Consider the following 25,086-nt stretch of genomic DNA (forward strand, 5'->3'; position numbering starts at 1 on the left):
GAACAATTGAAGGCAAATTGAACTTCCATTAAAGGGAGAGAAGCCAGTGCTTATCATTTCTTTATCTGTCACTTCTTGCAATAGTTGATCACCATGAATTTACAGTCTGTGCCAGCAAACCTTTGTTTTTGATAACACAATGAAGATTGGACCAATTCATTGTGTTTAAAATAAAATCCAGTATTTGATATTTCATCCTAATTCAAAAATGCTAATAAAGTTAATTCTGCATACCATTAATGATGGTAAATTTTAAAGGTCATTGTTGTGATTTTGGGATTTTCAAACACGCAAAATTCCTGAATCAACCAGTATTTGCAAACATAACACAGTGCGATAAATACCTTATCCATGTGTTGACTTTTAGTTAGTATAATTTCCCATCATGCTTGTCAAGCTTCAACTGTTAGCTATGGGCCACAGTTACCCATAAGATCTCACATGCAACCGTTCTATTGTTCCATTTCATTTTTAAATCTTTGAGGGTTATGTTGTCAAATCACAGATAATTTCATTTGACAATTATCCATCTAAAGGTCTTGAAAAGTGTCTTGCATGGCAACCTCCCAGTGACAATGGCCCTTTTTAAGCCAGAGCAGGTCAACTTTTTCTTTGGCACAGGCGCTGGCTTGAACTTTAACCTCAGGAAAAGAATCTTGAAGAGAATATCTTTTACTGTTTATGGGATGTATGAAAATTCATGCAGAGAATCACAAAGAATTGCATATGGGAAGGAAAGCAAGGAATTACTGAGAAATGAAAAAACAGAGAATCCAGTGTTACTTGACAAGCAGGCAGTTGGCCTTTTTTAAAATACATTTAGTTTGCTTTTGGTGAGTAGAATTTTTCCACTTCAAGCTGACCATTTTGGAGAAAGAAAAGGGAGGGTGATCCACTAACCTTGCAGTGCACGGGTCACTGATTCTGCGAGGCGCCCTTAGTTGTTCCTCCACACTATAATAATAGCCTTTATACTGGGGCAGATTTGGCTCAGCGCACTCACATAACAAATCCTTTCATCTGAAAGCGTTTTCAGAAATGCCACTTACAAAGCAACTCTTAAAACAATGCATGCCAATGAACTGCGATAGCACAGAAATGTAATTCTCTGGTTTTCTTGTTTTTGAGTTGAAGAAACATATTCTGAGGAGTATTACCTCAAACTGGAGTATTGGTGTAGAACAATTGTTTCAATTGGTCGGTGCATAGTGCTTTCTTTCTCCCTTCTCCTTCGCTCCTGTGCCGAAAACAAATCACACCTCAAAGAAATTTGATTAGTTTGTTATCAATTACATTCAATTTAAAGAGGAACTGTCTATGTTCAAGGGAGTTTCACCTACCTTAATTGTTTGCTTGGCAAATATAACAACATGTTGGTGCAATTTGCTCCACCTCTTTGCACGACTTCTTTCCACCCTGAGCTTACCAATTAAAAATAGGGTTTCAATCACTTTCTTTGTTATTCATTTTTTTCAGTAGATCTTTTTGAATGGTTTATTGAAGCACAGAATTACAAGCTAGAAAGTTCATTGACTCTGTCGTTTCTAAATAACCTGTGTAATTTCCCAGTAGGTCTTAACAATCAAAGGAATATTCAAGTTGAAATCCTATCTGGGTAACTTGACAATTTGAATCATTTTTTTAAAACTCTGTAAATAAATTGACCTATCAGATTGTTGTAAAATACCAGCTGATTCACTAATTGTTTTGAAACATTAATCTCAAGAGTCAAAGGTTGCAAACAGACTGGCCGAATCTTAAAACATAGCCAGGGAATGGGTGAAGTCAATTTCAAGGGACTAGTGTGTGGTGGGAACCCAACTTTGCCTGTGTTCATCCACTGGATGCCTGATCATTTCTAGGAATTGATGGAAGGTCATCTTGCTCAAATGTGAATCTGATTCCAAATCCATACAGTTGACTCTTACCTGACCCCTGAAGTGACTTAAATCTCAGTTGTGTCAACTTCTGAGTGCATCTGGTTAGTCTTGCTAACAATGCTTTCATCCTAAGAATGTATTTAAAATCAGTACTTGAGAATGAACTAAGTTATGAATATAGTGTACTATATCTACTAAGTGTACTATAAATTGCCGGTGTTGGACTGGGATGTACAAAGTTAAAAATCACACAACACCAGGTTATAGTCCAACAGGTTTAATTGGAAGCACAACCATCTGATGAAGGAGCAGCACTCCGAAAGCTAGTGCTTCCAATTAAACCTGTTGGTCTACAACCTGGTGTTGGGGTTTTTAACTATAAATAACAGGGTTAGTTCCTTCTCTCAAAAATGAGTCCTGGCAAACATCATCTCATCTTATATTTCCCTTTCCTCTCCAAAATTCTTGCAAGTATTTTTGCCTTCCAATCCATGCCCAGCATTCACATACTCCATGTCTGAATACTTCAAATCAAGTTTCCATCCCACCACAATACTGTACTAAAACTAAAACTTCAAATTACATCCTATGTGGCTGTGACAAAATTAAGCTATCTCTCCTCATCCTTCTCAATCTGTTGGCAGCCTTTGACATCTAGACCATACCACTCTCATTTATTGATCTCCTCCATCATTCATCCGGATACACCTACTGGCTCTTTTCTTCTCTACTGAGACATAGTATCAGGCATCACCTGCAAAAGCTTCTCTCCCAGCTCCTGTTTGTTCCCTCTGGTGTTCCAAGGATGTAACATTGACTTCCCTCCTATTCCTCACTTATACTCTACCCGTCTGATTTCATCCGAAATGATAGTTTGCACATGAAAGCTAACAATACCCAGCTCTACTTCATTATTCGTCCCCTTGACTGCTACAGTGTTGCTAAATTATCAAACTGTTCATCTGGCATCCGGTACTGGATAATTAGGAATTTTATTCAGTTAAATATTAGGAAGAATTAAACCATTGTTTCTGGCCTGTGTTCCGAACTCTTTTTTTTTCCCTAGCTCTTGTCTGTATCCCTGTCTTTTTATAACCTTGGTATCATACTTGATACTGAAATGAGTTTCCAACATATTTGTGCCATTACTAAGGTCACCAGTTTCTATCTCCATAACATCACCCAACATTGCCCCATTTCAGCGAATTAAGTTCATATTTATCCCTTTGTTATTTTGCAATATAACTATTTTCAATTTATTTTATATTTTTAAAAACCCAACATTCAAGCGTATAGATTTGTTCCATAATGTTTCATTTAGATTTCATTATTAAATAAAGATAAAACACATAAAGGTGTCTTGTTCAAATATTTCCTTACTTCTTTTGGAAATGTGATTACAAATGCTACTTAGGTCCTGAAAGGGTTACTTATTGCAGAGATTTTTGGCCCACTATGTCTGTTTCACACTTGACCCACAGAAGAGGCCATGTTCTAGCAATTTTTCCAGTGTTGACTGTAAGCCTGAAATTGATGTCTTGTCCGAACAAAATGTTCTGTGTGCTGACAGAAAAATAACGGCCTCCCTTTGGCATTATCACCTGTTGTGGTTTTAATGCTGGAACCCCCAACTGAGAGGTTTTCTGAAATAGAAGGGCATTTGCCAAATACCTAACTGGTGTTATCATCACTGCTGTTCCAGACAGGGTCCTGTTGTTGATCATCACTATGCAAGCTGGAGGCTCTGCATTGGATCAGGGTAATTTACATGCCATGTCATGCAGTTCAAATGGTAGACAAAGCAAGATTTGGCAAATCACCCAGCACATACTACAGCTGCAGGGCCTGAAATCAGTTGACAAGTTAACTTTCTTAGGGAGGAAACAACGCTGTGCACTGTTTCACTTCTTTGGTAGAGTGCAGAGTCACATCATTCCACGGACCAACCTCCCTCACCCTCCCCTATCTGTTACAGTATATTTGACTTAATTATACAGTTGTTTTCCAGTTTTCCTTTTGTAATTGCTGAACAAATTAAAGTTACATTTTTATCATGGACTAGGAATACAGAGAAGGAAATGTGCAATTTTATCTGAAAGGCCTCTGCTTTGTAAATTGTCATGATTCGTGAACTTTGTTTGCATAAAGAAGAACATCCAGTTCAACAAAATGTCTTCTCACTGCAACACCACTTTGCCAGCAAAATGAAAGTTAGCAGATTGCCCACACGCCTTGAGCCAATTTAAGCCACAAGTGGCCAACTAAGGGCCATTTCCCACTATGGTATTTTATATGCATTTGAGGGACGGGGAGGCTGTAGCTGCCATGAAACCTGATGGCATTCTACTTAGTTCATCACCTTTTGGGAGTTCCAAGGTGTCAACTGTGTTTCACAAAATTTTTATCCTGGTAAATGAGGTCTGCATATCTGGTCTTAGTGTCTCCCATCTTCATTGGCCCCTCTTCAAGGACAGCAGTCATTGATGTGCATCTTCCCTGCAACTGCATCCTCAGCAATGGTCCCTGATAATAGCAACATCGCTAAGCTGCCATCCCTTTGCCTGGACTGACTGTTCTTGTGGGAAGTCAAAAAGTATGGCGCTGGAAAACACAGCAGGTCAGGCAGCGTCCGAGGAGCAAGAGAGTTGACATTTCAGGAATAAGCACTTGATCAGGAATTCCTGATCAAGGGCTTATACCCGAAATGTCAACTCTCCTGTCCCTCAGATGCTGCCTGACCAGCTGTGCTTTTCCAGCACCACACTTTTTGATTCCAATCTCCAGCATCTGCAATCCTCAATTTTTCCAGTAAAAGTAGGTCCTCCCTGCTTTCAGCTCCAGTGGTGGGATTTCTGCTACTCCTATAAAATTCAGTCTTTTGTTTCAGTATAACCCTTAAATACCAAGCATGATTTATTACTTCTACCATTTTGTAAGCACTAAATGCCATTCGAGCATATAAAATTCTTATATGGATCAACAAGCTAGATAAAAGAAGGATGTGTCCCATACCCAGGAGTCTAGACCTGTGCAACACAGTCTCAGAATAATGGGAAGACTATTTAGGATTGAAGTGAGAGGAAAGTTTTCACTCAAAAGGAGGTGAATCAATGGAATTCTATGTGAAGGCTCAGTTGTGAACTTCGTTCATACTGGGATTGATAGACTTCTGTATACAGCTCGTTCTTCTATAATGTGATGGTTGCATTCTTGTGCAAACCTGCATTATAGAAACATCGCGCTTTAGAAACAGCACCTAAAGTGTTGGCGATATAATCGCATTACAGCCATCAGACATTTCAAAAGTTTGCATTTAGAAAGAGCATCCCAAATTTGTTAATTGCTTTACAATGAATTTGTGTTAACAAAACGTGTATTATAGCAGAACGACCTGTATTGAAAATGGCAGGAAGATTGTGTTGAAAAAAATCAGCCATGATCTCATTGAATTGTAAAGCAGGCTCGAAGGTTTGATTGAATATTGCTCCTTTTATGTTTTTCTACCTATTATTTCTCATACGTTCAATATTGGTATCAGTGCCGATCTTTGAAGGCTTTTTACCTGACATATCCTTTCAGTCATATAGAGAAGCTACCATGAAACACACATACTAGCAGATGTCACCAGGACAGATCCTAATTGATCATTGTCTTTCCTCTCATTTTCTCAAGAATTTATAATTTATAATTTACAATTGGCAGTTTACACACTCCTATGCTTTCCCAATCAAAATTAGATGTTATAGTGTAATTACCAACTGGATTGTTAAGAGAATCTTCCTTTCTGTTCCTTTTCCTGATCTTTCACTCACCATTAATGATTTATTTTATGGTTTCTACAAAGTTGGATGACATAGGCCCAAGATGATTCCTGGGTTTTGGTTGTGGTTTCATCACAATGCAACATGTTATCGCTGCATTTCTTTTCCACTAATGTAGAAGATTTCTACAAAGAGAAACAAAAGCTTTGTGCATCTATATTACCCTCTCAAAATACTTCTTAAAGATGCAGATTTGTTTTGAATATGTTTGAGAAATGCCGCTAAAACTCACGAGCAATTTTTCTTTTCTCTTGTAAGCAATTCTTGGGAAATACAGCCTCCGAAATCTTCTCCCCCATTTATCCATATATTTAGCTATGACAGAAATTCCACCCTCCTCAAAGAAACTTGACCAAAGCTCTTATCGAGTTATATTTTCAGTGTTCTTGAATGATATTTCCTGTTAAGTGTTTATTTTTGAAATCACGGAAAAATTCTAACTTTGTTCTTTTCTCCCTTTAGGTGCCTTTTGACCAAACCGTGTTTAAAAAGTTCAAGCAAGATGAAACCACTTCAGAACCTTCAAGTGCAACTGAGAAGGAGAAACCACCTGAATGGTGGCGGTCCTTTTCCTCCCCATCTAGCACTAAGGTACATAATTCAATAAAATGTCAAACAAATCACTTCATTGGGAGGGCCCAAGCGGTTGCTTATGTTTAAGCCTCTGAGAAGCATGTGGTTTTTACTAATCTTATAAAAGAAGAATCCAACATTAAATTTGCTGCACTTTACTTTGACATAACTTTAATGATTTTATGAAAAACATCTATAGTACATATTGAAATTAAGCCCTCCTATGGGAAGGATGTTGTGAAACTTGAAAGGGTTCAGAAAAGATTTACAAGGATGTTGCCAGGATTGGAGGGTTTGAGCTATAGGGAGAGGTTGAATAGGCTGGGGCTGGAGCGTTGGAGGCTGAGGGGTGACAGAATAGAGATTTACAAAATCATAAGGGCATGGATAGCGTAAATAGACAAGGTCTTTTCCCTGGGGTGGGAAAGTCCAGAACTAGAGGGCATAGGTTTAGGCATAGAGGGGAAAGATTTAAAAGGGATCAAAGGGGCAACTTTTTCACACAAAGGTTGGTACGTGTATGGAATGAACTGCCAGAGGATATGGTGGAGTCTGCTACAATTACAACTTTTAAAAGGCATCTGGACGAGTATATGAATAGGAACGGCTTAGAGGTCTAAGGGCCAAATGCTGACAAATGGGACTAGATTAATTTAGGATATCTGGTTGGCATGTATGAGCTGGTCCAAAGGGTCTGTTTCTGTGCTGTATGTCTCTATAATTCTATAAAACTGAAAATGCAGCTGTGGCTGCTTGACTGCTTATCTAAAAGGAAAAATGTGGCAACTTTCTGGAGAAATGGGGTTTCTTAAAAGAAGAAACAATGTGGGGAAAATTTTATTTTAATAATTGGATGAAGTTCTATTATTTTGTTGATGGTTCTGGGTATCTAAAGATCAAGACTAAGTGTTAAGACTGCTTCCTCATCAGAAACATTATACAATGTAAAATTTCCTTCCCTTCATCCCAGTGAATGGTTCACCGAATAAATGTGTTATCCTGTATGGCATTGACTAAGATTGGCTACATCCAGATTTTGGTCTGCGCTAATTTAGTTGATCTCAGCCAGGATAATGCCCTGTGTGCTTTAATTAGCATCAGCGCCTTTGGACTAAGGTGACAAAAGACTTTCCAGATTTGTATGAGTGTGCAGTACATGTACATATATCTGGTTGTGGTGCCCAGAATAGCTATTTAGGTATGGTAAAAAGCCAATGCAGCACCTTTGGAAGCACCGAACGAAAAATCAGCTTCAGAGCAGAGGGGCACAGAAAATAAGGAAGAAGTGAGGAAAAGCTACACAGTGTGAAAAGAACTATTGCATTATAATTAGAAGAATAAATTATGTTTTTTTTTGTCTAGAATGTTCTAAGTAGCAGTTGCGCACATTCTCAACAAAGACTCTCCGCCTTCAGGCCTTGGTCACCAACCATTTCAACAAGTGAAAAAGAAACTCTGACTCACCTTCCTGCACTGACCCGAGACAAGTATGCATTCTGTTTCTACTCCAAGGAAAATAGCATTTTTAAAAGATATTTCTTTAAAATTCACTGATAGCAATCTGGGATATACAGTATTAAAATCTACAGAACTTACAACTAAAAGGGCCAGATTACATGTCAGGGTATAATTTTCCAGCCAGGTGGTAGTGGATCTGATTTGTGTGGGAAGAATAGTTCCAGAGACCTCACTATTACTTTGACTCCAAATTCTAGCCCAATATTAATTGTATCTACTTCTGGTTTTCAAGGGCCTGCGTAAACCCCCATGGACCTGGCAATCCATGCTGCATCCTCAACTTGCCAGAGTTTCTGAAGAACTCCAACTTCTGTTAAAAACATTTCTTCACAGGGAATGTTTTCGCAGCTTGACAATTGCTTCACCCGTTTAGCGGTTCATTCACTTTTAAGCTTTCACTTTTAAGACTGTAAGCCTTCAACATGGCATCAGAGTTCATTAAGCAGCTCCACCTTCCACCTTTGCCGAGGGACAAGGATCAGAAGCTGCGCCACCACCAACTGCTCCAGCAGGAGCAAAAATGAGATCAACCACATACTCCTCCACAGGGTACTTGGGTAGACACCACAATCCAGCTAGAAGGAGGGAAATGGCCTCTGCCATCATCCAGTCTGCCTTCTTTTATTGGTGTCTGGAGATGGGGTTCCCATACCTTTGCTCTGGGAAAGAGCCTTGGCAAAGCCTGCCTGTTAGGAAATTAGGTTCATGATACAAAAAATGAACTCATTGTCCTAACAGGACAAAAGTGGACAGGATTTAATCTGAGTCTTTGAGGACAAGGACTTGCACTTCTATAGCATTTTCTCAGACCACACGGTGTCCTTGTATTATGGAAGTGAGGTAGACATCTTTCCCTTCTCTCAAAGAGATGGGAAAGATAAAGGACACAGCTATTCTTCCCAAATCCCCTACAGCTAACTTAAAATGGCCATACAGCCTCCCAGGAGGAGGATCCCCTCTGGCTGTTGTGACCATTTTCCCATGGTAAGATTTTAGAAGAGCTGAAAGTATGTCTCCATCATGAGATACCCTCTGTCTTCATTAATTTGAAACCTCAGGCTGCAATTCCTTCAGTTCTTGAGGGCCTCCTAATGGAGCATACATATAACTCTAGTGCCATATGGAATCATAACCCGTAAATTCTTCTGACATGCGGGTCCCTAAACAAAAATTCAGCCTGTGTGACTTAAATTTTATTAACATAAAAAAGGGAAAAATTCGCACAACAGAATAAAATATGAGTATCTTTTTTAAAATTGTGGGAATGTATATATTTTTGGCATTAATCTTTTGAGGTTTAAAAATTGAATGGGTTTGTTTGTACCTTCTCCATAGTTTCTATGCATATAAAAGTTACGAAGGTTCAGTGGCACCAAATGTAGCTTTGACAGCCCTGCCCCAGCAAAGGAATGGACGACAGTCGCCATCAGCCACTGCAGTCAATCAGAACATCACGACTCCAATTGAAGCCAGCAGATCTCGGAAAAGGAGGGCAACTGCAGAAGCACAGCTAGAACAGGAAACAGCTGCTCCACTTGCTGCAGTGTTTCCTTCTGAAGACAAAGATTCAGATGCTGAAGTGGAAGTTGAGAGTAGAGAAGGATGTAAGTTTAATTCACGCAGCTATTCTAAATCCAATCCTTCCACCCCATATGATCCTCTCTTGAAAGGGCAGTTAAATGGCCAGCTTCCAAGCACCTGTCAGTACAGCACTTGAGTGAAACAATAATATGATTGGTTTACATGCTTTACATCCAGTCTGTGCCTCTCCCAACATGCCAACTCGAGGAACCTATTTTGAGTAATTGCATAGAACACATTTCGCAGAAAGAGATTATTTGGCCCGGCCCATCCAGTCCATGCTAAAACTTATGCTCCTCTTGAGCCTCCTCCTATATTTTATCATGTAAATCTAGCATCGTAGTCATACATTCCTTTCTCCTGTAAATTCTTGTCCAACTTCGCCTTAAATGCATTTATACTAATTCTTTTACCCCTCCCTATAATAGCAGGTTCTACAGTCTCACCGCTGTTGTTGGCTAAAGAAGCTTTTTTTCTCACTTCCCTATTGGATTTCTTAGTGATTATCTTATGTTGATGGCCTCTAGTTATGCTCTTCCCTAAAAGTGGAAATAATCTCTCCTATCCACTCTATTCAAACCTTTTCTGAATTTTAAAGACCTCTATTCAGTCACCCGTCAGCTTTTTTCAAGGGGAAAGAGAGCCAGCAAATCCATTCTTTCCTGATATGTATATGTAAACACATTTCTGATAAAGATCTTTTTATATCTTTTCTGCACCCTCTCTAGTGCTTTTTTGAAATATGGTGGCCAGAACTGCAGTCAGTAAAATACAGGAGTGATCTAAACAAGGTTCAGTACAGATTAAGCATGCCTTCCCTATTCATCAATTCTATCCTGGTAAAAATAAAACCTACTGCTTGGTTTACATTTTTTATGGTCTTAACCTGTAGCACAACTTTTAGCAGTTGGCTATTTGTACTCCAGATCCACTTATTCCTCTATTCCACTTGGACTAGGACCTTCCAAGTGATAGGTCACTTCCCTATTGTCCTTTTAAAAGGTACTATTTTACTTTAGTCTGAATTGAGCTTTATTTGCCAATTATTTGCTAATTCTGGACGATTATTAATGACCCTTGTAATTTGTTGCAGTCTTCCTAGTATTGACTATATGCCACCTAGTTGGATTTCATCTGCAAATTTAGAAAATGTATTTTTGATTCCATAGTCCAAAGTAGAAACAATTGCCTTGGATGTTATATCATGGGATAATACTGAATAAATGAATTGCTCTCTCTGCTGATTTAGCATTGAGGTCATTTATGTTAAACGATGAACTTCCTGTTAAAATAGCAGATAGAGATTCCAGATGAGTATCCCACTATTTAAGTTCAATGCTTCTTAGCTTGAGAAAGAAAAGTGAAATTATGACACTTGAAAATGTCTTTGGACAGCTAGTGTTGAGGTAAACCCCAACCACGATCATATCTGCCATATTTATGCTTGTTACTCAATCTCAACTGAAGCAGCTACGTTTAAGCAGGCATCTGTTGTTGAACTAGACAGACGAAAATCAGAATTTGCGCTTTAGATAGTAATTGGAAAATGTATATGCATGGAAATTGTACAAAGGTACGGTTAGTCCTCAGCTGTGATCCTTCATTTGATATTTGTTTAGATTCCCACAGGATGAATGGTTACATGAACAAAGTACCAGAGGATGGTCAGCACCCACTAAGTTTTACCCTAGCATAAACTTATACTTTCAGGAGATGGGTAAAATACATTGCTTGTCAAAAGGAACCATAAGGAATGTTTGGATTGGGGAACAAATTTTAAGTTTGCTTCTTGTATTTAGTATAGCTTCATTAGAAAAGGCCAATTCAGATTGACAGATCAAACTCTCTAATTATAAGTATGTATTATAATACATATGTATTTTCCCTCCTACAGTCACATCATCATTGTCTTCACTTTCTTCTCCCTCCTTCACTTCATCTGGCTCATCAGCAAAAGACCTGAGCTCACCTGGGGTGCAAGTTGTATCGAGTGGTGCGTTTGAGAGTCCAGGCCACACAGAGACACACAACAGCGGATTAGAAGTGGAGCTAGAACACTTGAGGCAGGCCTTGGACAATGGAATCGACACCAAGGAGGCAAAGGAAAAATTCTTGCATGAAATCATTAAAATGCGAGTAAAGCAAGAGGAAAAACTGAATGCTGCTTTGCAAGCCAAGCGTAGTCTACAGCAGGTAAAAGGAGACACTTATAAAATAACTTGGCTTTCTAAATTCCAGATTATATTGGTACTCACCGACAGAATAAATGTACATGATTAGAAAAGGTTTTGAATTTATTGTCTTCAAACAGATTAACAATTAACCAAGGAGTGAAATAGTACAGTGTGCTGGTACAGCATTGATCAGTGTAATTTTTATGTTAGTGCTCTTGACAGATTTGCAATCATTATAATTTTCTGAACACAATAATCAACAAAGTAACCAGCAACAATTAGTAAAGTTAGATGAGCTTGCCATTTGGATGCAAAATTAGCCTTATGGTAGGAGACAGAGGGTGGTGGTGGAGGGTTTTTCGGACTGAGGGACTGTGACCAGTAGTGTTCCACAGGGATCAGTACTGAGTCCATTTTTGTTTGTCATTTATATAAATGATGAAAATTTAGGAGACGTAGTTAGTAAGTTTGCAGATGACACCAAAATTGGTGGTATAGTGGACAGCGAAAAAGATTATCTATGATTACAAAGAGATCTTGATCAATTGGGTCAAAAGACTGAGAAGTGGCAGATAGAGTATAATTTAGATAAATGTAAGGTCTTGCATTTTGGTAAAACAAACAAGGCCAAGTCTTATTAATGGTAGGGACCTGGGTAGTCTTGTAGAGCAAGTCTCCTAGGGGTTCAGGTACATATTTCTTGAAAAGGTTGAGAGGTGACCTTATTGAGGTTTATCTTAGGGGTTTACATAAGTTGAATGACAAAGTCTTTTCCCTAGGGTGGGAAACTTCAAAACTAGGGGGTATATTTTTAAATTGAGAGGAGAAACATTTAAAAAAGACACAAGGGCAACATTTCTTCAGAGAGTGGTTTGTGCATGACATGAACTGCCAGAGAAAGTGGTGAATACAGGTACAGTTACAACATTTAAAAAACATCTGGATAAGTTCATGAATAAAAGGTTCGGAGGAATATGGGCCAAGTGCAGGCAGGTGGGACCAGTTTATTAGTTTGGCAACATGGTTGGAATGAAGGGTTTATTTCCATGCTGTATGATTCTATAACAAGCCAAATACAACCAACACAGAAATTGTTGGAACAACTCTGGTCGCATCTGTGGAGAGAAAACACAGATAACATTTCAAATTCAGTGACCCTGCTTCAGCCAGTAACAAGCTAGCACTGTGACCTGAGTTCCACAGAAGAATTACAGTTTGGGGTTGTAATATAGGACAGCAAGAGCATATGGAATATAACCTCAACATTTGTGACCTTAATGAATTAGCCTATTATGTCCTCACTAAAGGTACCTGGTTTCATTGCATGTAAACTCACTTCACACAAGCTTTTTCTGTACTTTTCCACCAATCCAGTCTCGTTTCCTGTACTCCCAGTATAGATTAGATTAGATTCTCTACAGTATGGAAACAGGCCCTTCAGCTCAACAAGTCCACACCAACCCTCCGAAGAGTAATCCACCCAGGCCATATATTTACCCCTGGCTAATGCACCTAACACTATGGGCAATTTAGCATGGCAAGTTCACCTAACCTGTACATCTTTGGATTGTGGGAGGAAACCGGAGCACCCAGGGGAAACCCACGTAAACATAGGGAAAATGTTCAAACTCCACACAGTTGCCTGAGGCAGGAATTGAACCCGGCTCCCTGGTGCTGTGAGGCAGCAGTGTGAACCACTGAGCCACCATGCCGTGATGTGTTTTGTTGTGCTTAGTCAGATTGCAAGTTGACAAAGTATAGTCACTATGATAGTGCTATACCTGAAGCGCCAGTCTGATTCAGATGCAACATTTATACATTTCAAGAATCATTTAGGTGTGCTTTAAAACAGTCTCCTACACTACAATTTATTTTTCAGACCACTAATATTGCCTTAAGGTCGCACTTATATTGGAGAAACACTCATGCATTACCTCAAGCAAAAAAAAATTGAATAATTAATTGCAATTTTGTTTCAAGCTGACTAACGTACCCAGTGGCTGCCAAGGTAATCAAGTAAAACCTACTACCTGGCCTGTGGATGTGAATAGCTCATCCCAGCTACAGTCAAGAAACACAACTGCCTGCACCTAGAGTGATGTTTATCTTACTATGAATGTCTGCACTGCCTTCCAGGGATATCCAAACATACATTGATGTGTTCAGTGCTCTGCATAGGACTTTATACTATTGACATGCTTATTTATTAGAACTACCATGGTTCATAATATTAGATAATTGTTTTGACCATGCATCCAATTCTTTAGTTAACAGTGTACAGTATGGGAAATGATAATGTCATGGCTTTCTATGCTAAAGGGATGAAAAGGGTGCTGCCTCAGGGAAATGCTGTTTTCATTATCTAATTTCTTACAGCTACGAAACAAAGGGTTGCTTTTCATACTAAATTACTCATTGTTGGGCAGCACTCAAATGATTGAGATAAGGATACCCACTTCCATAAGTGATGAGCCTGAAATACTGTAACTACAAGTAAAATCTACTAATTTATTTAGGTCTTGAGCACTTCAATATTGACAACAGATATATAAATGACATATTCTGATTTGAAGGTAGTAAGCCCCCAGTGGCAGCCAGAACCTAGTATTTGATAGATTTTAAAAAACAGAATTTGTCAGACTGGAAAACTAGTGCCTCCCTGTACTGATTCTCCAACGAAAAATGACCAGAAAATACAGCAGGATAAAATAGAGTTGTACTTGTAGGTCATAGGAATTCATTTTGGTGCTACTTGGAAACTTATCATATGAGTCTACTTTTGGCTAATTAATATAGAGTCCTACAGTCATGAAGCATGGAAACATACTCCTCAGTCCAACTAGTCCACGCTGACCATGTTTCCAAACTTAATTAGCCCCACCTGCCTCATTTGGCCCATATCCCTCCAAACTTTTCCTATTCATGTACTTATCCGAATGTCTTTTGAACATTGTAACTGAACCTACATTCATTCCACCCACAAACCACTCTCTGTACAAATATTGCCCCTCATGCCCTTTTATGTGGACATTCCCATCCTTTTGGAATGTGTTTTTCCAACCTAACTACTAATTTTTAAGAAATAAAAATGGAAAATGACTTTTTTCCCCCCAGTCGATACCTAAAATGGTGAGCATTTCGAAGATTTTCTGTTTTTATTTCAGATTTCCAGCATCTGCAATATTTTGCATTTGTACAAATTTGTAAGGCTAATTTTTCAGTCAAGCACACTTAACTTTTTTATTTAACTGAATTCGATGCAATTCTTTCCTTTGTAGGAACTTGAATTTCTCCGTGTTGCCAAGAAAGAGAAACTACGTGAAGCAACAGAGGCAAAACGCAACTTAAGGAAAGAAATCGAGCGTCTTCGAGCAGAGAGTGAGAAGAAAATGAAGGAGGCAAACGAATCACGGATAAGGCTAAAACGAGAACTAGAACAAGCAAAACAAATCCGTGTCTGTGACAAAGGTTGCGAGGCTGGGCGATTGAGGATCAAATATTCAGCACAGGTAATTATGGTATTAGAATAATCAAAATTTGTAGAATTTTTTAAACACAAAACACACCCTTTGGTTTGTGACTGTGGAATAGATTGCTTGAATGTTCTATTATATTTTTGGCTGACAAACTGAAAGTTATGAGAACAGGAAAACCACTGTCTCGATACTTCTAAGGAACCTCGATATGATCAACTAAGATCTACCAAACACAGGTTATTCTGGTTGTGAATGTGAGAACCAGTCAGTTGAGTCTGAGCTTTCTGTTGACAAGGTAAAGAGGTTTTGCATCATCCTGTTGCTTTTGAGTGTAATACCAGCATTGGCTGGGGTTACAAGAATCGGTGTGCTTTCCAGTTTCTTCTTTCCTTGTTTTTTTCATTTTCTCCTTCTTCCATACCTGCACTCTGATCCATCCAATTCCCCCAACCCCCTCAAAATTACTTGATTGCCATCTTGTAGAGCCTTTTCCAAATAGCATTCTTCAAATCTAAGTTAGACCATGCACTGGAGAAATTCAACCTGTGCAAATTGGATCGTGTATCCTGAACATACACCCAAAACTAAATGGCAGTGAGCCCAGACCAAACTTGGGTTTGGGCCCCATGTGTTTGCAGTCATCTTTCCTACTGTAGGGCCTTTGATATCTTCACCAACTTTGACAGTGAGCTGTTATGATTATTAGTAGATCTGGGGAAGGGGGAGAGGAGGTAGAGGCCTTGACATTTTAGTGGCATTTTCACTTTACCAACCCCTTCACCAACATGCAAGAAGATTCATCCAGTTTTTAAAATAATGCCTTTCCCTGCCTTCTCCATGAGAAATTCAGCACCTCCTCTGAGAGCTTAGCAACAACATTGGGTGTTACCCTGGGTTCAGTTAGAGAGTTGGACTGTTAAGTGTAGGACATTAATGCAATATTTTGCATCACAAATTTATCTTTTTAAAAATCTGTTGTTTAAGTATATATACCATCCAATTTAATTATTTATGTAGAGAAACAAATAGTCTTTTAATACAAATAACAAATAAGATATATAGAGCAATAAAATGAGGTAAGAAGGGGTTAAGATTACAAAGCCATTAAACATTCCTCTGTTGGCTTGCTTCCAAAAATGAACAAAAAGATTGGGAAAGGGGGGGGAACGTAGTGCAGATTCAAGACATTAACAATCAAATGAGGAAAGGAAATGATGCAGATTTCCATTTCACCATCATGGGAAATTGCACAGGACAACTGTGCCAGACTAAACAAAACTGTGTAGGAACTGCAACATGGGTGTCACCCACAGTACATTTCTGGTTGAGGGAAATGGATGACATTCCATACAATCCAGCTGTGTTCCATACTGCAGTGTTTACAGTATCTTTCACACACAACACCCAAAGAAAAGTGTATGGAAAGGATTAGCTAAAGAAACATGAACAAAGTAAATACTTATCAGTGAGGAAAATTTTCTTTTTTATATCACTTTGACACAGAATTTCAGCTTGCGAAACACTGCTTTGAAACTGAATAACCTGGTGTATGTCTAAGTGTATAATGCTCGCACAGAAACCACATCAAAGGCATGTGAAACTGATTAGCACAGAATCTCTGGACTACTAGGCCACCCTTTTTTTTCAGTGGAGCTGCTTTATGTTAAATTTTGCTTGCCTAAGATAATTTTCAAAGCAGTTATTATGTTACAATGGTACTGCCATCATCCTCAAATGATGAACACTTCTTTGGTGAAAGTTGAGGTCCAAGATTATGTGCTCAAGTTCTGTATCCAGTTTTAAATTCACACCCTTTTGAATCTGATGTGAAACTGCTCCTGACTAAACTACACTGAGGTTTAAATGTGTACTACAACTGATTCAAGGTTATTTTCTGCAAACATTTTGGTTAATTGGGAATGAAAATTATAGGAATATGGATAGTATAATAACATAATAAATAGGAGCAGCAGTAGGGCATTCAGCCCCTCAAGCCTGCCTCCGCCATTAAGGGAGGCAATGGTGCATTGGTATTATTACTGGACTGGTAATACAGAGGCCCAGGTAATGTTCTGGTGACCTGGATTTGAACCCATCATGGTAGATGGTGGAATTTAAATTCAGTAAAAATCTGGAATTAAGGATCAAATGATGATCACAATCCATTGTTGATTGTCGGGAAAAGCTCATTTGGTTCACTGACGTCTTTTAGGGAAGGTAACTGCCATCCTTACCTGGTCTAGCCTACATGTGACTCCAGACTCAGAGCAATGCGATTGACTCATAACTGCCCTCTGGCCAAATAGGGTTGGGTACTAAATGCTGACCTCCCGAGTGAAGCTCTCATCCTATGAATGAATAGAAAAAGAAATTCAACATGAGTATGGTTGATCTGCCCCAGACCTCAACCTGTTTCATGCCACCTCAGCACAGCCATCAACTCCCTAATATTTCAAAAGCATCTACCTCTTTTGGTATTTTCAGCATATAAGCACTGATTCAATACTCATAAATAATCTACAACAGAATTACTTTAAAATGAAGATGTTGCTGCTCCATTGTTAGTTTGATTGATTAAGACACAGAAATTGACTACGCAGACCAGAAAGGTCCCAGATTGGATCCTTGATCGAGGGCCAATTTAGTTGATTTCAGCTAAATCAGTGACTAGACTGTGATAGTTGGTAGCATTACCCAAGTTCTCACCCTGCGTGCTGTCCACTGGCCCCTGCTGAGAGTGCACATCACTCTGGAGATGTGTATGAGAAAAGGATCAGGCTCAGCTGTGATATCCACCTACTTAAATCATTCATTTTCATGGTCTATAGTTTCACAAGCTGAGTTAATGTCATGTTGAAAGGAAAATGTTCATCTATTGCAAGTATTTATCTTGTTTTAGTTTATTTATGGGTCACAGATGTTATTTGTTTCTTGGATTGCAAATTGCTGCACAGTGAATTTTCAGTCATGGTCAGGAGGTGCTGTTGATCCCACAAGGAGAGGAGGTTGGATTGGCTACTCATTTTGGCACACTTCCTAACAGCTGGTCATAGAGCAGTGGCAGCCTGCTGTTCTTCCTTTTGGATGGATAATGATTTGTGCTCTTGAAAGAATGGCAAAATAATAATAAAGCAAAATTAGAAGGGAGGTATGATAATGAAATAGTCCCATGACAGCATCTCTGACATTAGCTACACCTGCTAGCAACACTAAGCTTTTGTGCCATCTATTCACATTGCCATTATCACCTATTCCACGTGTTATATTGGTTGCCGTCTCCTCTAATTAAGACTTAATTGTCAAGCTAGCCGTGCTGAAGTATTAAGGCACAGACCTGACCTAGAGTTACAGCTGAGCCAAGGATTGTTTATTATATTGTACTAGTATCCTCAGTTGCAAGCCAATTATACTCTCCCAGACGCATCAATTATCTTCTGAGGAGAAGACCATGCTAAACATAGCAGGTGGAAGGGGGTGGGGAGGGGGTGTTGGTGGTAGCTAATAAGAGTCCAAAGGCTTTTGAGATCTGCATTTGCTATTGCTGATAACCAAGATATAACTAACTATTCTGTCATAATAACTCACAATCAGAATTTTGCAGTCTGTGTTATTTGCACTCTTGTCCTTTGTGGGAATGATTTAATTTTTTTTGTAACAGGTAAGTTTTTCCCAAAGTTGGTGAACCTTTTGAAAACGAAAGAAATTTTATGGCAAAAGAGTCCCTGGAATTAAAATGCTTTTCTTTTCAATAAAGTGGCTCCAAAATTATTACCAATTTTTAAAAATCTTATTGAGAGTGAGAAAGAAAAGTGTAGAATATTTGTGTCAAGCTGATTACTGTGGCTAGATGCACAAAAGTGACCGATATCAGGTGAATTACTGTTCACTAATTTTTTTTTAGTTAGGAAGGGTGTATCTTGGACACCTGTATGTTTTGTTCCTTACTATAACTTGAAATACATACTCAACATTAGATTTCAGCTCTGTGATGTGGCTTTTCATCACACTACATTCCCAGCTGCAAATACAAGCCTTGCTTAACACAAAAAAACATATCAACATTGAGTTCCAGGAGCTGAACACAGTACCCTATCTTTGCAACTATTCCCAAAATGCCACATAGGCAATTTACCCCAATGGGTAACAGCCACTTGATAGGAATGTTAGAAACTACAGCAAGCCATTCAGCTCCTTGAGCTACCAGGTATCAGACTTGTGTATCAGACTTGTAAATCAGACACTGTATTTTTGCTAAATAATTGAGTAAATTTGATACTGTAAGATGAAATTGACAAATTAGGACAGGTAATAAATCTGTATTATACCATGTTCATTATCAACATGCAGTCTTCTTGATCTGTTATAGTCTATTTCCTGAAGTCAGTCCCATAAAATAAATAACATTATTTGTGTCTCAGTGTTTCTGCAGTTCTACAATGCCAATCTATCATGCACTTTTTGCTAATGAAGTAGCCTCTTTCCTCATGGAATAGAATGTGTACAATTTACACCGAATCATAATGGTTTATTTTATTTAATTCCACTTCTATTTTTCAGATTGAAGAGTTGCAGGTCAAGTTACAACATGCTGAGGCGGATCGGGAACAGCTGCGTGCAGACCTCCTTCGGGAGCGAGAGGCACGGGAACACTTGGAAAAAATGGTGAAGGAGCTTCAGGAACAACTCTGGCTGAAACCAAGTAACTCCACTACCAGCAAGGTGGTTTCAAAAGACAGTGAAATTTAAAAGAGAATTCATAAAATTGTATGTTTGTGTGTGAATGTATGTTTGCATATTCATACATACACACAGAGGATGCAAGAGTTGACTGTTTTTGGAGAAAGAATGTTACTTCAGACACGCACTGAAACTATCCTTCCCTAAGTGAGACAGCACAGCTCAGAAAATGTGCGCCTGCCATCCTGCCAGACATCAAATACTCAGCCGTTCCTGAGATATTTTACTGTGGTTAGTGACAGCACCGAGGACGTTTTTTTCTGGAATTTCTTTTCTTTTTCTCTACAATGTATCATGGTGTACAGGATTCCTGGACAACTATAGTACCAAATAAACTAAAAGGGAGAAAGAAGAAAAAAATGGTCGGGGAGGGACAATAGTACTTTCTCTGGTTAATTTACAGAACTCTTCAGATTCTACTTTTGTAATAAGCTATTGGAATATAGAAACAGAAAAAAAAAACCTTTGGAAAATAGAAGACTTGATTTTAAACCATCTTTGAATTATGTGCAGTTGTTATGAAACTTTTACTTCTCCCTTAATATTTCACGTGCAGTTTCCCCAGGACTGTCTGTTGTATGGGCTGGTGATGCTCCCCAACACTTTTCATTTTTTTCTTTATTTAGAGAACGTCACCATGAGTCAGATGAGAAGCCATGAAACAACATTACGACAAACTCCTTCCTTTAAACTAAAGAAAAATGACTCATGGAGACTGTATCAATTTATTTCCCCTACCCTACCTCTTCTTTGGTTGGATTATTATCAGCTGGTGGGGATGTTATAACTTGCTTGGCCTTACCAGTGACAGAGCATTCTACAGAAAGACTTGGGAGTTTATTTTGTCTCTGTTTATGTTTTTGTTTGAGAGAAATTAAAAATAGATGTGTTCTGAATGTGATTCTAGTTCCAGTACACTTCAGTTAAAAGAAGAAAATGGATGGAGGAAGGAGAGCAATGTCACACAAAAAATGAGACAGTTGTTGAGATTACATGCAATGACAAAATAACTTATTATGATTAAGACACCATTCCAAAATACAAGTTTTTGCAACCAGTAAATTTAATAAAAGCAGCTTCCTGAAACTGCTGCTTTTCTTTGTTCACAGTATTTACAGTACTCATTCATTCACTTTTTTTAGTTCTGTTTCTTGTTATTATTTTTGTTTATGCTTTGTATTGTTCAGTGCTTTACTCTGTTCACTGAACTAACATTTACAGAATGCAGGATCAATTGGGTGCCTTGCAAGTAAAATGTTATATTTATGGTGCTCCCTTAATAAAAAGTGATAGGACTACTTGCTTTTTCGTATGAGCATACATCACTCTTGTCAACAAACTGCAATAGGATTAATTTCACAGTAAGAACTTCTGCACAGAACAAATCTGAATTCATATTTAAATCCTTCTTACTGCTAAGAAGAATTTGTTTGTATTTTAATTCACTTTCTGGGAGGGAAGTGGTGACTGCAAAGGAAAAAATATTCTTTACACTTTGCTGTTCCTTGCTTCAGTTGCATTAACTGTTTGAATCTCAAATTTGTCTCCCAGTTTTATTACCAAACGTATATCAGATATTGCATCTTGGAGGAAACAAGATCTTTGTTTGGTTTACTTGCTGCACTTTTCATGTTCCTCCCATTTTTGCTCATCTATTTGTAAAAACAAAATTGCACCTCGTCCCCACCTCCAGTCTAACCATTCTCCCTCCCATCTCCTAACTCAACTGTGCTGTGTCATCTTCACAATTCAACAGGAATGTAATCTGGACACAGACATGTGTCATGGTCACAAACAGTACAACATTGACTCATGCTCTGATTTTATTGGACCACCATCTCCATTACGAGTTCCCCAACCAAAATCAGGAACTATAGCATGGAGTCAGATCTGTTTTGTGGGATACTGAACTACTTAGCTTGATTTGCCCTACTACGAATTTGCTTGACAACCTAAACAGTTATGAACTGTGCAGGGGGTGTGTGGGAATGGTGAAGACAAAAAAATTACAAATACTTGTTCTGCACCTGCTGCATTTTTTCCAAAGCCCATGTAGGACCCAATAAGATCTAGTAATCTGACATTAGTGTAATTCTCAGTAAATTACATTCATATGTTTTTCTCTCTTAATACTTAAAAGACACCCGCTGCTGTGTTTCATTAATAAGGCTAAAAAAATATTTATCACATGGAATGAATTTTTTAAAAATTTAAAAAATTTAAGATATTCTGCATGAATCCAGTATAATAACCATTATTACTGTAAGATTTAAGAGGCGGATCTTTTGAATTTAGTTTAAGTGGAAGAGTTGTCAGGGCAGCTCAAGAGTTGTGGGACGTGTCTGATGTAAATCAAAAATCTGAAGGAAATGGGATGAATATTGCAAATCTTTGCAGGGTGTAACCCCAGATTGTGACAATCCCAATACTTAATGGGATCCAGCTTCACTTTTGTGAATACAAAATTTTAACAAAAAACACACAATTCCCCCATTATGCGTGCAATGCAAACAGAGCATAATCATATTTATGCAATTATGTGGAATATTTCTGCTTTTTTTCTTAATGAGAACTCAATATCTTTCATATGCATGGAGTTCAATATTTCTACCATACAGTACTCTTTAATGGGCATTAAAACTTGTATATTAAGGGTTTTATGTTTATATAATATGCAAAAAAAAATTCAGCCTTATATGTCATTATCTCTCCTTTCCTGGTGTCTCATGCAGTCTGTTTTATTGACTTTTTCTTGTTTGATACGGTAATGCAAAAACAGGAGAAGCAGTACATTACCAGTTACTGACTCCTAGCAGACGAAATGTCTTGTGTTCTTTTGTAAGCCCGCTAATTGTTCCGTCCATTGTGACGATTCACATTACTTTAGAGTTTCAAATAAATTGTGGGAAAAAAAATCAAAAAAAAAGCAGAAATAAAAAAGTTTTTTAAATGAAAACATTCTTCAGCAATAATGCTTTATATCCAAGGGGCAGCTAACTACAGCTGGGTTTTTGCACCAATAATGTCCAGAGTTACTTGATGGAAAACAGTTTTGTTCAAATAGTTTTTGATGAATCCTGTAGAATTTTGCATGCAAAGGAGAGAAATACGCAAAGAAGAGTTGATTACAACAATAATAACAGAAAAATATAGTGTTTCGTATTTTTATGTTAACGTAGTTTTTTATTATTTTTATACTGGTTAGTTCTTTGTGTGTGACGTGTGTGGATTGTCTTTTTTTTTACGTAATGTATACCTAACACATAAAGCAGTATTTTAATCCTTAACACACATTAATTCAATAATCTATTATTATGGTGCAGTCTCCGTTTTAACTTTACTATTCCCATTGGCTATTGTTTGGTCAACTGATGCCAGTTATTTCCAGTTGGTAACAAGGGATTTTTTTAATATATGGACATCAAATCTAAACTCGTGCTTTGAATAAAAGCCCTGAGCCTTCTATTCAAGGGGACCTATTGGCATAAAAACCCAGTAATCATTTTAAACTGCTTCACTACAAGCTAGCCAATGTACAAATAAAACCTGTAAATACTTGGTTTCATTTTATGCTATGTATTATAAGTGTATATGTGTTCACTCATTTTTTTCTCTCCGAACTTTAATACGTCTTAGTTATCTTGTTAATTGATTGCGTTGTTGCCTGAATTACTGCAGTCAGTAATTGTTCATTAGGAATCTCATTGAAATGATTCCTCCTCACCTCGACACCTTCAAACCCCCCCCCCCCCCCCCCCACCCCACTAAGCACCCTCATACTATGCCTTTTTATTGGTGTTTAAGAAATCTCTTTTTAATAATTCCCCTTCCCCCACCTTAAAGGCTTGCCTTTTAAAAAGCACATCAGATTTTTATCCTTGGAATAATTTTCAAATCCATGAATAATTATTATTTGATCTTGAATGACACTATAATTGGGGCTTTCTACTGCTTTCTCCTTTCACATCAGCCAGCAGGATTCAGTCATGTTACCTATGCATTTCAGCATATTTATATTTTTGTTTCGTATATAAGCTGCTGCTAAAACAAGCAACTTAATTTCCATTCTTTAGCACTATTTTTATGTCATAATAAATGTATGCTTTCTTGTTTATAAATGCCTAAACAAAGAACTTGTTCAGCCTATTTATCTATTGTGCTGTGTACCTATGTCTTTTCTCCCCCCTCACCCCTTTCTCACGTTCCACTCCCTGCCTTTTCCACCAGTAATATTGTAAAATAAAGGACTTGATGAGATGTGAATGAAATAGCAATGCAAAACCACAGTTTGCAATGGACACAGTGACTGAATGTACAGTGTATAGATGGCATTACCATAAATAAAAAAAAGTTTGCCCAGATGATGTTCTTTCTCAAAGTGTTTGTTCAGGTTTATAACAGCCAACAGTGACAACTATGATAGAGTCAACTCTATTAATAAATTTCTTGTTCCTGTTATGTGGTGGCAGTACTGGTACAATGAGGTCATCACCTGCATTTGACATTTAATGTACTTAAGAAACAAGTGTGTGAAAGGAGAGTGCACAGAAGAAAGCAATAAGCACCTGACTTCCAGTTTCTTCCCCGATCAAGGTTCTTGCCAAGGTATAGTCTCATGAATACCAGAAGCTCTCTGATACATTGGCTGGGTAACCATTCTTAAATGTATCAGCAGGTCAGCTGATCAACAGAGGCATTACTGGTGAACACAATCTAATTCCAACCCCATTTTAACACATAATCTTTTTATCATAAACTCTAGAATTTCTAGCTGATTATCCTTTCCTTTGCGCAGGGTCTATACTCAATGGAGTTTAGAAACATATGGGGGGATCTAATTGAAATTTACAGATTACCAAAAGCCTGGACAGAGTAGATGTTGGGAAGATATTTCCATTGGTAGGAGAGACTAGGACCTGAGGGCACAACCTCAGAGTAAAGGTAATACCTTTTAGAATGGAAATAAAGAGAAATTTCTTTAGCCAGAGAGTGGTGAATCTATGGAATTCATTGCCACATAAAGCTGTGGGGGCCAGGTCATTGAGTATATTTAAGACTGAGATAGATTCTTGAGTATCAACGGGATCAAGGGTTACAGGCAGAAAGCGGGAACTCATCAGCCATGATTGAATGGCAGAGCAGATTTGATAGGCTAAATGGCCTAATTTCTGCTCCCGTTTCTTATGGCCTTAAACTTGAGGAATCACTTCTTCTTTACAAACAAAACTGAATTGAGAAAACAAATCCTGGTTGAGGAGTTAGGCCAGTACTGAGGGAATGCTGCACTGACAGAGAATGCTGCTCTGTCAGAGATGCCAGCCTTCAG

General features: G+C 38.2%; 1 protein-coding gene across 1 annotated transcript in view; it reads left to right on the plus strand.

Annotated features, from left to right (window-relative positions):
• The window catches only part of skia (v-ski avian sarcoma viral oncogene homolog a), a 185,589-nt gene extending 161,468 nt beyond the window's left edge, over positions 1-24,121 (plus strand). Inside the window, exons 2-7 of the mRNA XM_072586285.1 lie at positions 6,164-6,292; positions 7,637-7,761; positions 9,128-9,396; positions 11,268-11,566; positions 14,826-15,056; positions 19,581-24,121. Of these exons, the coding sequence (XP_072442386.1) occupies positions 6,164-6,292; positions 7,637-7,761; positions 9,128-9,396; positions 11,268-11,566; positions 14,826-15,056; positions 19,581-19,769 (1,242 nt within the window). The 3' untranslated portion in view covers positions 19,770-24,121. The remainder of the gene's footprint in view (positions 1-6,163; positions 6,293-7,636; positions 7,762-9,127; positions 9,397-11,267; positions 11,567-14,825; positions 15,057-19,580) is intronic.
• The last annotated feature ends 965 nt before the right edge of the window (positions 24,122-25,086 follow it).

This window comes from Chiloscyllium punctatum, chromosome 16 (genome assembly GCF_047496795.1).
Source record: "Chiloscyllium punctatum isolate Juve2018m chromosome 16, sChiPun1.3, whole genome shotgun sequence".
NCBI classification, from domain to species: Eukaryota; Metazoa; Chordata; class Chondrichthyes; order Orectolobiformes; family Hemiscylliidae; genus Chiloscyllium; species Chiloscyllium punctatum.